The 15,618-nt window shown below is 30.0% G+C and overlaps 1 protein-coding gene across 32 annotated transcripts in view; it reads right to left on the reverse strand.

Annotated features, from left to right (window-relative positions):
- Positions 1-15,618, reverse strand: part of LOC145265633 (calcium/calmodulin-dependent protein kinase type II delta chain-like) — a 705,488-nt gene that overhangs the window by 88,414 nt on the left and 601,456 nt on the right. For 5 of the 32 annotated variants that reach the window (XM_080121687.1, XM_080121689.1, XM_080121678.1 and 2 more), the window contains one exon: positions 9,942-9,959. The exons of the other annotated variants lie outside the window; for them this stretch is intronic. In XM_080121687.1, the coding sequence (XP_079977813.1) occupies positions 9,942-9,959 (18 nt within the window). The remainder of the gene's footprint in view (positions 1-9,941; positions 9,960-15,618) is intronic. 32 annotated transcript variants of the gene reach the window in all.

Raw genomic sequence — 15,618 nt, forward strand, 5'->3', positions numbered from 1 at the left:
AACGAGAGAGGCGACATGTGGTGAAAATGTAGAGAAACTAAACGAATGTTGCCTTGATGTCTGCTGTTTACGTCTCAATCCTCTAAGAAAAAGAAATTAGTTTCAGTTGAGGTAGTCTCTCTCCCTCGTAAACCAAACTCTTTTCTCCAATAAAACTTTTGAAAGCCAACAAATCTTCATTGTATTCCATGGATGTATAGATTCGTCTTGAGTTAAACAGAAGATCAATGACCACTAAAGGTCACAGTCCATACATGGAACAGCAACAATAAAAAAGACCATTGTCCATGCACGCATGTAAAAAGACTTTGCTTTGTTGATTGTTCACAGGTAATAATGTACATGTGTAGCCTACAACAGGTGTGAATGCTCGTTTAATGTTTAATGTGAAAATGTTACAGGTTATCCTGAGTAGGTGTTGTTCATTACAGTCCGTTCATCTTCTGATAGAGATTGGGTCATTTTGAAATCGACAGCCTTGTTTTACTGTCAAGATGAGATTTTGTACACTTCTAGGAGGTTCATCTTCCTAGGCCTTATCTTCTTGAGCTTCGAGACACCCCTATTGGGAATGCTGACAGGGCTGCTCAGGCAATTTGTTTGTAGGTCAGAGTGCACTTCTACTGTGCTGGCTTTTCAAATCTAATCATACAGAATAAATCATTTACAATAAATATTGTATATTAGCATTAAATTATTCAAAATGAGTTTATGTGTTGAGGGGGGGCATTTTTTTTTTTTTTTTTTTACAGAATTCTCAAAATTTGATCCGAGTTTAATATATAGATTTAAATTAGAATTTTCTTGTTTTATATATATATATATATATATATATATATATATATATATATATATATATATATATATATATGAAACTAGAATACCCCAGCCAGGATGGATGAAAATTATTTTCCTGAACAAGATTTTTTTCACTATATTTATACCTTATCTAGAATCCTTATTTGATCAAAGTCCATTATATCATTTTTATTCTAGAAAATGTCTAAAATTTATGGCTTAAACCTAATAGGTCTCAAGAAATTGAAGTTTAAGGAATCTTGCTTTATTAGTGCCTAATTACTATGGATAAAATTCAGTTTAAATCAAAAATATTTGAGTTTTAAAATGGAAGGTTATATCTGTATCATGTACCTAAGACTACTTTAATGGTAATCCAAAGAATCTTGAATTTGGGAAATAGTTATTAATTGCTAATAACTAATGTTAACATTTTTACAAAATATCTGAATATTCAGAAAAAAAACTTCCACCACCTCTTTGCAGAAAAATAAAATTAAAATAAATAAAGCTCATATTACACCCACGTATGCCTAGCAGCCGTGTTCCAAAATTCATAATGATTGGTTAATTAGTTTAGGAGTGAATCGTGTACAAAAATATATAAAGCTACCTAATTTTATATCATACTAACAAACTGTTCGGCGTTGCCCAGTCATAAGATATGTTTAAATATGATATTAAATATTCATGCAGATTACATATTTATTATTATAGAGACAATTCTCTATCGATTATTGTATTGAAACTGATATATAGTAGCGAGATCAAAACTAAAAATAATATATATGAATTGGGTGCTATCAGCCAGAATCGAAACCAAAACATACAACTCTTTATCCTCATTCCTTAGCCTCTGAGCCACACCCATACATATATAAAGTCACCTGTCATCCCTTTTTTAAAAGACGGTATCATCTGATAATTAAAGACAAGATTCAAGCAAGGTTCACAGAGTTTTATAATTATCTAGAATATAAATCTCACCTGTCTGTTTAAATGTATGTATGTATGTTTGTATGTCTGTATGTCTGCCTAAAACTTTTGACAGAGGCGAAGGATTTTCACGGGATCGGTGTCATTTTGACATCTCAAATGACAAATATCGAAAGATTAGTCCAAAACATTAATTCCTTCACCCTCAACCAGGTAGGTTTCTACAAGGAGGGGTCGCTTTTTTGCAAGCCATTGTATTGGTTGGATCGACTTTGCCTAATCTTAACATTCTGAACTTCCAGTCGCATCAGAGTAGCAGTAAGACATCAGATTTTCTTGCCCTTTCTTATCCGCCTTCACGTCATGGGTTCGAGCCTGCCTGCCTACTACCACTTTTTTTTTTTTTTGCTCAACACACACCTCCAAACACTCGGGAAACACCAGGCACCCAGACTAGTATAGATATAGAATATACAACTGTCCAAGCAGAGTATATTATTATGATATAAAACAGCACATTTGATGGTTAATTATAACGAAAAAAATTAGGTCTTTTAAAGCAGTGGATATTACACCTTATGACAAAAAATTGAAATAAAATAAAACATTCATAAATTAATTTTAACAAGATTAAATCAAATCGATAAATAGCACAGATGGTCTTCCATAGTTTTTTTTAATTTGACGAAATGCACATTTTCATGTTTGTTTCAATTAATTTTTATTTTCTCAGCACATGGTTTGCTTGATGCTTTCCTTCTCTTATGTGTGACATAATATAGTTTAGTTTGAACAACAGACATTGTGCACCTTCAGGCTAATTGCACTATCACTGAACTCAACATGCGAGATCAGATAAGAATTTATAAACTGAAAAGTAAAAAAGGTTGAATAAAAAGAAAATTTTTTTTTTTAAGTAACAATTTTTTTTTTTTTTAAATCCTGTTTTTATATTCTGCATATGCATGAATTTTAATTTGAACTTTTTGTTATTTATAAGTTGGGAAACCATATTCCATTGAAAGACATTTATGCTTTATCGTGATTTTCATGGCAAGTGCTTGTCTGAGCTCCAATCTATAATTCCCCCTCGCCAAACTTTCATAAGTTGTATTTCCCTCACTCTTTATCTGTGCCTGCACCTAAACATAGATTCCATGAACAAAGCTTCTTTCTTTGGAACTCTCTACTGTTTCCCTGTTTTCCAGCTGACTACAATATGGTTATCTTCAAGTCCAATGTAAACAAGTTTTTAATGAGCCGTTCCCTTTAAGTAATCCAATTTACCAAATTTCCACTACTGACAATTACTACGATATTGTCCCATTGACTACTGTACACTTTTTAACCCTCATCCTCGAGTGGCCTCTGGGCCTTGATGAGTGGGGACTCCTATGTTAAAAAAAAGAAAGAAAAAATATGCTTGTTAAGATAGAGTCGACGGATCGATTTTTTAAAATATGTGGTTTTAAACCAAAAGCAATGGTACTTAATTTTAATGTTGAAAATAGAAATATATCCCAAATTTACAAAAATTCATGGAGTAGAACAGCTGATATTGTGTTTTTAGTACAAAAAACATCATTTGTTTTTATAATCCTGTTTTTATATTCTGCATATGCATAAGTTTTATTTAAACTTTTGTTAATTCATTGGTTCGGAAACCATATTCCATTGAAAGACATTTCTGTGCTTCTATATTATAATAACAACAAAATAATATAGAATTCCAAGTGAAACAAATGGTAGCTATGTAATTGTCAGGTCTCAAATAGTAACATATCCAAAAATTACGAAAAACGATAAGGTAGAAAGATAATGAAAAAGAAATTTGTGAAATGATGAGAAATCACGATATTACACTTACTAAAAACAGATAAGTCTACAGGGGAGATAATTAAGTTCTGTTTACATCACATGACAAACGTAATTCAAAATGTCAAAAATTTTATTCCTCAAATAAGCAGTTTTTTATTAATAATTGTTTTTCTGCCTTATTATTTTCCATAATTTTTGGATATGGTACTATTTGCATCATGACAATTATGTAGGTACCATTTGTTTTACTTGAAATTCAATATTTTTTTGTTTGTATAATATAGAAGCACCGATATTTATGTTTAAAGGAAGACAACTCTTTTACATCTTATAATTTTTGCCTTTGGAAAGAGAAATTGCATGATGATTATCTGCTCTTGACAAGAGACACGAAGCTTGCGAGAAACATGGCATTATGGGATGGAGTTCTAACATGAATGCTACCAATCATGGTCCCGTAACACACAAAATCCACAATCGTTGTTTAATCATCGATTGTATTAGGTTTTAAATCCTAACTTTTCTCACTGAACTTTCTTTCTACAATGAAAACAAATGAACATTAACTCTTATTAATAATTTTTAATCAAATATAATTTGTGTAATTGAATGGAGAAGTTTTTATTATGATTTTCAAACCTGTGGATAATTCATGGCCCTTTAAATTATCGACTCTTTGATATCTCGGCCGATGAATCCTCCATTTTCTATAAGGACTCTAAAACTATGAACAAGCATTCGATTTCTTATTGATGCAAATTTTCATTTTTAAACATATGCAAAGATATTTTGTAAATTTATGCTTTTGAATTCATTATTTTGTGTTTATCATCCAACATTCCTTTCACTCGGACACATTTGCATATAAACTTAAAAACAGTTTTCACTAAAAGTTTCTCCCTAAAAATCGGCATTCTCCAAAAATAATACCTTCCATATTGGAGCCCCTAAAAAGCGACCTTCAAACACTGAATGCATGTGATAATCGTGGCATTGGGATATATTTAGTGCTAAGTCAACCAGAATATAATACTCATCAACTCTTCAAACCATTATACATCTGTGTTTCTAATGTTTCCTAGAACTGTCCGCCTGTAGACCATTGTTCTGCTGACCTGCTTTCCAATGGAATACAACATAGCCTTTAAATCCAATGTAAACAAGTTCTTGTTGAGCCGTTCCCATAAATAATCAAATTATACCTAATTTACACCATTAATGATTACTACACTACCACCTTACATTCATTAAACCTTATCAAGGCCCAAAGACTACTCGAGAAGTGGTGACTTCTAAGTAAAAAAAAAAAAAAAAAAAAATTTTTACTGTGCACCACAAGTTTTTTTGCTTTTGGGGTTACTGAGAGAACTGATCTTTTACCTAAATTTTTAACAGAACTGTATCAACATTGAAACTCTGGAGATTTTAAACATGGTATTGGTGTGGTTTTTGTTTTGTTTGTTTTATGGCATATCTATCACTTTTCTTTTTTTTTCTTTTTTGTAAATAAGTCACCACTTATCAAGGCCTGGATGGCAACTCGAGGATAAGGGTTAATGAGTGTACGGTAGTCAATGGGACAATATCATAGTAAATTGGATTACTTAAAGGGGACGGTTCATCAAGAACTTGTTTATGTTGGACTTGAAGACGACCATATTGTAGTCAGGTGGAAAGCAGGCAAACGAAAGACAGTTCCACAGGCGTGCAGTTCTAAGAAAGAACCTTTGTTCATGGAATCTACATTTAGGTTTAGGCACAGATAAAGAGTGGGGGAAATTATTGATAGTGATTTCAGCTAAACAAGTGTTTTTCATGAAAGTTTGGTGAGGGGGGACATAGATTAGAGCTCAGACGAGCACTTCCCATGAAAATAACGATAAAGCAGAAACAAGCTCACAATATTTTTGTTACGGTGTTGCCATGGAATGACTGATAAAACATCTGGTTGTAATGCATGGGATTCTCATGGCATTAGGCTGTATTTAGTGCTAAATCATCTAGAATATAAGACTTATTGATTAACCGAGCTGAGATAATATCACATTTTACAAATATGATTGTTATTTGAACTCAAAACACTATTGTGATCGAGTCACGCAGAATATAACATTCATCGACTCTTTGGGCCGAAATAGTATCACATTGAACTAAAACAATATTGTGACTGAACAATTTTTTTGAGTTACAATCAAAAGCAGACATTTTGGAAGAATTTCTTTTTTAAATAACGTGTAAAAAAAATGCTATTTGTTATTAAAATGACATTTCCTTTCCATAAGGAAGTTTTAAATATCTTTAAAAATATATTTAAAGAGCTATCATTTCGATCATTTAATGCAGTTTTGAATAGTATAGGATGTTAAGAGTTAATGTAATTTTTCAGAAAAATACATATCCAGAATATAAAGCCGAGTAAAAAACAAAAAAGGAATCACTAAAAAAAAAAAAAAAAAAAAAGAAAAAAAAGAAAAAAGAAAAAAAAAAGCTTTTGAATAAGGAAATTAAATTTGAGGCATTTGTGGTAATAATAGAACAAAAACTGAAGATAGAAAATAAAGTTTAGTATAAAAGTTGACGGATGCAGAAAAATGCAGAAGGATAACATTTGAAAAAAAAAAAAGAAAAGATTTTTGGTAAAGGGGGGAGGGAAAGGTTTCTTTTTTATAAAAAAAAAAAAAATAAAAATAAAAAAAAGATTTAAAAGAAATAATATCTCTGGCAGTTCACATCTTAAAGAAATACAAAAATGTTTTTAAATGCAGTTTATACTCCACATAATATTTTGTTCATTTGAAACGCATATATGTTTGTATGTGCAGGTGTTTGTGCGTGTGTGTACAATCAAAATATCACGGCAACATTTCTGGACTTAGATCTCTGGTAGAGACCCGGAAATGAGTATACAACAGAAGTCATAATAATTAAAAAAAAGAAAAAAAAAAAAAAGAAAAAAAAAAAAAAAGAAAAAGAAAAAAAAAAGAAAAAAAAAAAAAAAAAAAAAGGAAATCAAATGATTAAATAGGTAAAATTAAATAGATTTGTTTTGTTTGATGGCATATCAACCCTTTTTCTTTTTAGTCAGTTAATGCTGAAGCCGATCATTTTTTATAAAAGATTTTATTCTGCAAGTTTTTAATATCTCCAATTGACACTTATGGAACGGAGACAATTATCTAGGGGGGATAACTCGCATTAACTAAACAAATAAGCATATTTTACAGAAGATAATTTAGGACGCTAAAAAAATCAATCGAACAATGAAACAAGTTCAACTAAAAAGAGATCTTGTCTCCACATAAATTTTCAACAATTTCCGTGATTAACTCCATTCTGTGCTTGTTTTTTTTTTTAACTTAAAATCGTTTCATTGTTTGTTTATTTTAGCGTTTTTCTAAATTATCTCTCACAAAATATGCTGATCTTTGTTTAGTCAATGCTCCCCCCCTCCAGATAATTGTCTCAGTTGCCATAAGCGCCCTTCAATTTCCAGATTAATGTAGTTTGTATGAAGATAATATAAATTATAAATAGTCTGCAAATAATAGATTCTACTTTTTTTAAGTGGTGACCCAACAAGTTTTAAATCTCTTAAACTGGGCCTCATCACAGAATTTAGTCTAAATCATACAAAGGACAAGGTTGGCGTAGACAGAGTTTGCATTAGTCAACAGGGTTGTGAAGTAGGGTAGGCAGTAGAAAAAAAAAAGTAGAAATTTCGTTGAAAGATTGATGTTGGGGTGGTGGTATGGGTATCAGCCGTGAAACCTTACCCAAGGGTACCCAAGGCACTCGAGACCATAGATGAAAACATGCAAACCATCAAAGTGCTGAATAATAATAAATTAAACAAAAAAGAAAGAAAGAAAGAAAGAAAAAAAAAAGCTTCTTTTTTTGGCAAAAAAGAGAAAAAAAAAAAAAAGGCGGGAACATAATGCTGTATTTATTAAAAACAGAATAAAAAAAGATAAAAAATGCAACCCTCCCCCACACACAATTTTAATGTGAGAAAAATAAAACTTTTTCTAACAACAACAAACATGTAAATATAAAAACACTGGAATCAATTGATTTAAAAAACAAATTGAAATCACAAAAACTTAAAACAACAACAACATAATAATAAAAACAACATGAAAAGGACATATACACACAGAGTAAAAAAAAAAAAAAAATGTGTAATACGTGTAAGAAGAAGAAGCGTATATATAAATGTGTGTGTACAGGGTGTTTTTGTTTTTTAGAGGCAATAAACTTTAACAACTATTTTCTTGAATTGCAGATTTGGCAACTATTGGTTATAAATGTAAAAAATATTAATCTTTGAAATAATAAGATTATTTTTTCTCTCTCTGTGTGTGTATCTACATGTATTCCTTGTGATTATGGCTAGTGTACAGTACTATTTTATCTGTCTCTCTCTCTATATATATATATACATATATGATTTTCAGAATGTGAGAGATTATGTATAATAAATTCTGTTGCGACATTGTTTGGCTGTGGAATTTATTATATATATAAGTTTCGTGGTTAAATTCTGAAAAAACAACATATAGAGACATATATTCGATTTAAGAATTTATTGCTTGACGAAAGAAATATATAGAAGGGGTTATTTTAATTTCCTTAATCCATGGATTTTCAACAACGGCTCATATCATCAAAGGAAATGAAATGCAGTTATCAAAAAACTGCATTTCATTTCCTCTGATGATATGAGCCATCTATATATTCCTTTTGTCAAGCAATAAATTCTTAAATCGAATATATGTCTCTATATGTTGTTTTTTCAGAATTTCAAATTTAACCACGACACTTATATATTGCTCTATTCTTAAATACTGAGCTTTTCCTTTTTGGCTAGGATCTCTTTGAAAGTATTACTTCAAGTAATATCTATCAGGATTATTCATCTGAATTCTATCAGTGTCTTATCTCGCTTATATATATATATATATATATATATATATATATATATATACATATACACACACACGCGCGTGTATATCTATTCCATCAATTATTCACTATTTGCACCATATTAGTTGTTTTTTTTTAAATCCTATTTTACTTTAATTCAAAAACATTTTTTTGAGAAAAAATAATTCACCGTTACTTTAATTACAAAATTGTTTTATTAAAATTATATTTTCTTACACAGATTTTTCAATAAATGTTTTTACAATTATATTTCGATACATTTTTATACAATAAATGTATTGGGTTTCAGATATTTTTGTGTTTGAAAACAGGAAAAAATTTTTTTTTAATTATTTGCTGTGTTATTTGACCAAGAAAAAATTGGAGTTATCACTCCCTAAAGAATGGCGCCGACCGTTTAATGCAGGAGTGCCTATACTCTTTATTTGTATTTTTTTTTTTCTGTTCAATATATTTTGTTTCCATTAAATACAGAGTTATGCCCTTCTGGATTCTTTTGGAACCACAAAGCTAATAATCCAAAATAAATCTTAACCAAAATCTAAAGTAAAAATTTATTTTTCATTTTTAAACAGAAATTTGGTAGCCATCTTTTTTTGGACTCACTAAACTGTCGTCTTGTCAGGAGAATAAATATTTCTTTTCTAAAAAAAAAAAAAAAATTAGTAAGGTGCTATTCTATTAAATAAACATCTACGTCTAAAGAACACATACACACACACACAAAAAAAAAAAAAAATAAGTTGCACAAACCAATCAAACTGTAAAAAGGTGTATATATTAAAGTGGTTTGCTCCTAAAAGTTGTTACCAAATTTTATTGACTAGCCTTGTTTGGTTTTTTCAAATGGTGACGGAAAATATTAATCCACTGTAGTAATTTGTTATCTAATATTTTGCGGACATTTTTTTAAATTTTATTTTTCAAATATTAATATATTTTCTAATTTTTGTGGAGTCACATTTAACAATTTCTCTGATGCCACTGTAGAAAAGACAATTACTTTGGCAATATTCTATATTGGATACATCATAATGACATTTAATTTGTAATCTAATTCAATTTAATTGGTAATTTGTTATCTAATTCAATTTAATTTTTAATAAAAACTAATTTTATTTTTTTTACAAAACAGTGCATACTCTTCTTTTAATCCTAACACTTATTCAATCAATCCAGGTGGCAAGAAAAAAAAAAAAAAAAAACGGAATCCGCAAAATATCGGACAACAAATATGGAATAATTTGCTCTGTGACCATTTAGAAAATCAGACAAAACTAATAAAATTAGATAGCAATTTTGGAAGCTAACCGCTTCAATAAAATCTAAAACATTATTTAGAAAATAGTCTATTATTATAACTTAGAAATCTGTTAACTATATAAAAAAAAGCACACGCCTGAGCACACGTTGAGTTATAAATATTTCAAGTTTGTCGTACTTACTCTCAATATCAGCCTTTCCTAAATTTCAAAATGGCGGAGAGCAACATAAGAATGAATATACAAGAACCTCAAATATGATTTCAGAAAAAAAAAAAAATGATAGGATTAAAAAAAAAGATTGACGCATTATGATTGGTCAAGAAATAAAGTGTATTTGAATTTGACAATGTTATTAGAGAAAACATCTGACGTTCTGATTGGGTTTGTTAACTTAATGACGAATCAAATGTTTTTATGTTATTTAATGCTGAAGAACAATACCGAATATAAAAGATTCACTCAGTACGATTAATTGAACACAAGTTTTTTTTTTTATTCTTACAATATATTTTTAATATCTCTCTTCACACTGGAAATTTATTGGCAAAAAGTAAATTTATCATGCAATTAAATTTTTTTTTTAACCGAATATATATCAGGCAGATCTAAATCTTTTTTTTTGTTTTTTATGCAGAGAATGACTCACTTCTTCATGGATGTTTCCCTTTTATTTTTCGTTTTGTTTACTTGGGTGTCACCACTTATCAAGGCCGAAGGCCACTCGAGAATAAAGGTTAATGAGTATAAGGTGGTTGTGTAATAATCGTTAATGGTGTAAATTGGGTAGAATTTGATTATTTATGGGGACGGCTTAACAAGAACTTGTTTACATTGGATTTGAAAGCTACTATGTTGTATTCAAGTGAGAAGCAGGCCAGCGGAACAGTGTTCCACAAGCGGGCAGTTTTGGGCAAAGAAGCTTTGTTCATGGAATCTGCATTTAGATTTAGGCACAGATAGAGAGTGGGAGAAATCGTTTATAGTGGTTGTAGTTAGTTGAGTGTTTTTTTTGTGAAAGTTTGGCAAGGGGGAACCATAGATTGGAGTACAGTCGAGCACTTGCCATATTCTGGCAGCTTACCTAAACCAGAGTATACCAAACGCTAATCAAATTTATAAAAAAAATATCATGATAGAAATCATTTATAATCTAGTAATTTTAATGAAGGAAATGGAAATAAATAATAAAAAAAATTAATCGATCAGTGTGTTCTGTTAGATTCATCATGATAGCATTACTAATTTATTTTTTATGATTTAAATTTTTGCATGATGAAAACTAAATTTTTTCCCCTTTTCTTAATTGTTTGCTGCATCATTTCATCATATTCTGGCGATTTATGTAAGCTGCTTCTCTGACTGTACTGACATGCAGCAGTCCAAGTGTAATGTGAACAGCTATCTCGCTGCCCAACTCCATAAATAGTATCCCTGCAAATCTGGTCCCAACCCCTTATGACTTAGTGGTACTGTGCCTTGTTTGGGGTGAATAAACAGAAAAAAATAAAAATAATAACTAGCGGGACCTGGGGAAATTCCAGGACTCATTCATATGTAATATATTGATGTTGGCAGTGTAAATGAAGACGCTCTGATATTATTGTAGCTTTTTTGTTAAAACTGCAAAAGTATTTATCTAAGCTAGCATGAACGCCTGGCAAAGCCGGTCATAAAGTACGCTTAAATATGATATTTTAATTCTTGCAGATTTCGTATATATTATTATAGAGTTAATGTTCTATCGATTTTTATATATTATATAGTTGCGATTCAAAAAATAAAAAAAATATATCCATATGACTTGGGTGCATTTGCTTGAATCGAAACCGAAATAAAAACTTATGAATATATATATATATATATATATATATATATATATATAACTTGAGTTCCTTCAGTCATAATCGAAACTGAAACCAAAACTTATGAAGAATTCTTGATAAAATTATTTATAAAAAAAATAAATGATTGAAGTGCCATTAGCCATAATCGAAACTGAAATCAAAACTTATGAAGAATTCTTAGTAAAATTATTTATGGCAAGAAATAGAAGAACATAACAAATGACCCGGATGTAAGCATGACACACATAAGAACATGATAAATAATAAAATAAATAACGGGAAAAAATGCACACGGACTTTTTGGGAAGGTTTATCTGATGGAGTATTTAATATTTCATCTCTGTGTTCATGTAATTCTGAGAGATTAAAATTAATAATATTTTTTAAAGTTTGACAGATTATTAATTAAAATAAGAACTACCAAAAGATGTATTTTGGAGATGAGGATTGATTATTTGTATTATTTGGATTCTTTAGATTACTGTTCTTAAGTGTTTTCTCCACAGCGTTTCAGTTGATGTAACCTCTAACCTTCTTCAGGTATATCTTGCGAACTCAAGAATCTTTCTGTCAAACTCGAGAATCTGCATGGAATTTCAAACGGAACCTTTTATTTAATCCATGGGGGCAGCATGCTCTCATTCCAACAGTCATGACTTGAAAGTTGAAAATAATTTGCAATTGTATTTTGAGTGTCGTCCACACTGAGGATTGAGGTTTCAACCTCCAGAAGAGGTTAACTTTACAACTGAATTTTACTTTATCTACGATGCCATGGGTCTTTGCAAAATTCCATGCAGATTCCGACAAGATACATTTGAAAAAGGTCAAAGGCTACATCAACTGAAACATTGTGAAAATAAAACTCAAGATGAGAATAGCAAAAAATAAATAAGAAAAGGAAGAAACCCATGCAGACATTTGTTAAAGGAATACGAAACATTGAATGTGATACAAGAACAACATGAAACTTCATAAGAAAATCCCAACAACCAGTGGTTATCAACCAGAAAAAGGGAGGGAAGAGAAATGTATATAACGTATAATGTTTGCCCCAACAGATATAATTGAAAATAAAAATACATAAAAAAATATTTAAAATGCTATTAATCAATTATAATATTTTCAGATTATAATACTTGAAAAAAAATAAATACATGTTCAATTTTTAGCAGAGTGTTCACTTTTTATATAAATTTAGCTCAAATACTGTTGTGTTATTCATAAGACTAGCTGGCTCGCTAACCGGGGGTTGTTTGAATTCATAGAATTATGCATGACTCCACAATCAAATGTAAACACACACACACACACACAAAAAAGTCTCTTGTACTTTTAAATAACACCTAATGATAATGATTAGAAACAATGTTTATTCTCCAGTGACAATACTGACAGCAAGGAGGGGGTCACAGGGTGGTGGTGGTGGTGTGTGTGCAAAATGACAAATATATGTGTTCTCTCTCTCTCTCTCTCTTTTCCATGGTCGTTTCTTTTCTCGTTATCTGGCTGTCTCTTTTTTATTGGGATGGATGACATTAGAACATTCCTCCACGCCTTTTTTGTTTATTGTCTGAAATGTCGGTCAGTCCTGCTGACCCAAATACCCGAGAATTCTGCGTCCCCCATTTTGAACTTCTTTGATATCATTCCCAGTGCACCTCGATCCAGGATCGCTGCTCTAGCTGATCCTCCTGGCCTCTATTGACGTCATCTTTGCAAACCCAGACAGCCAACTGTCCTCTCCAGAACTACCTCTGCCACCTGCAACTCCTCACCCCGTTGTAACAATACAGCCTGTTTTCTGACTAGTTCCTATTTACTTGCTTCTCCACAAGGGTAGATTTAGACACAAGGTTTATTTTTTAAGTGGAAAAAATCCAGCTCCCATAAAAGTGACCCTCTTAGATGGGATAAAAATAAAAATTGCCTCAGTCTAGAAGGATTTCATTCCATTAACAGGGGATGAAAAAGATGAAGTGTAATATCAGATCAGATACTCAACTTTGTTCCTTAAAACTTACACAATGAAATGAACTCCACCTCAAAAATTGAACATGCAATTAAAATTTTTTTTTATATAATCTGAGAAAATGGAGTTTAAATTGAGAAATAATTTTCTGTGATTTGTATTTAAAGGTTAGAAAAAAAGTAAATAGTAATCTGATGAAGTTTTTTTTTCAAGAACATTAAGTTGTTTTTTTTAGAATATATTTCTGAAAAGTGTAAAAAATCTCAAATAACATAATTACATTCTAAAAAGGTTTATATATAATTAAAATTCCAAAGATAAATATTATCTTTATATTATAACCTATCATGATGAAAAAAAAAAAAAAACAGATTAATGTACTGGATAAGAGAAATTAACAAAAAAGAAAAAAAAAAAAAAAAAAAAAATTGATGATGAAAATAAAAATTGCATCAATTACAATACTTATTAATCCATCAAAAATTGTTTGAATTTTTAATTGATTAATATTGTAATTCTTTCAACTTTTATTTTCATCATCAATTTTTGCATATATATATATATATATATATATATATATATATATATATATATATATATATATTCAACTTTCAAACCAAAATAACAAATGAAAAAGTCTGCACCATATTATGTACTTTTCTAATAGTGTTACAATTGTTTCAACACCATTTGGACAATTTTAAACTTTATGAATACTCGATTATAGAAATGATAATCATGAAGCTTAATATTTGAGTCAATTTACTTGGCTTAATTTTAATTGGCTTATGTACATTGCCATTGACTAGTATATTTTAATATATTAAACCTTTGGATAAAAATATTGAATATGATATATATATATATATATATATATATATATTTAAATACCAAAAAAAACAAGAAATGGGCAGGTGAAATTAAAATTTTCCCTAAGGCCTTATCGTCTGACCCTCTAAGAGGAAACGTCAGAATGATAGATTAAAAACTAAGAAAACGAATGAGGGAAGAGGGGAATTTTGGTTACAGTTGGAAGAACAGTGGAGAAAAAAACTGTAACCAAAATTCCCCTCTTCCCTCATTCGTTTTCTTAGTTTTTAATCTATCATTCTGACGTTTCCTCTTAGAGGGTCAGACGATAAGGCCTTAGGGAAAATTTTAATTTCACCTGCCCATTTCTTGTTTTTTTTGGTATTTAAATTAAATTATGTTTCCTCTGAAATTTCTCCTTCCATTCTGCTGTACCAAAAATTTACTTTCATATATATATATATATATATATATATATATATATATATATATATATAATAGTAGATAGAGAACCACTGGCAAAAATAATTAAAAGTAAATAAACAACAACATCCATATAATATAAAAACTCATAATTTTGCTTGTCTGTTTGAACCCTTAATGTTTTAGAGGGTGTGTGGAGGGTAGATGCGGTTGAGATAAGAAGTTGTGGGAGGAGGGGAATAGAGGGAAGCAGTAAGAGAAGAGCAATAGAGAGGGTAGTAGCAGGAGAGCAAGGGGATTATGTAATTATAGGTCAACCTATGAACTGCTGTCTACCTGGTCAGTCACCTTGGCAACAAGTGTTTTGATTGGATAATGTTAATATAATTGTATTCTTATATTCAGCAGCAGTGTTTTAAAATTATTTTTTGGTTCTTGTGTAGATTATTAATCTTTGAAACCAACACATTTCAGGTGAAAACATCCTGTACTTATGTGTCATGTCGAAATTAGTATAAATTCTAAAAATTACAAAATGATTCAGTAGAAAAATAGTTACAAGTAAAAATAGAATTTATTGAATTATCGAGTTGTATTGCATGTTTTAATGTGGAAGAATTATGCAACCAATCCAGAATAAGAAACCGACTTATCTCCCTTGACTTAAATTAATGGTCTGTCATTTTTAAATATATCTCTGAATGTAATTGTAGAGTTTTTGTTAAAAATACATCTAGCATACCTAAATCATTTTTCATACTTTTTAGAGTTTATACTAATTTCGACATGACACATAATTATGTAATAA

This window comes from Euprymna scolopes, chromosome 40 (genome assembly GCF_053919585.1).
Source record: "Euprymna scolopes isolate OS-2025 chromosome 40, ASM5391958v1, whole genome shotgun sequence".
In the NCBI taxonomy this organism is placed as follows: Eukaryota; Metazoa; Mollusca; class Cephalopoda; order Sepiida; family Sepiolidae; genus Euprymna; species Euprymna scolopes.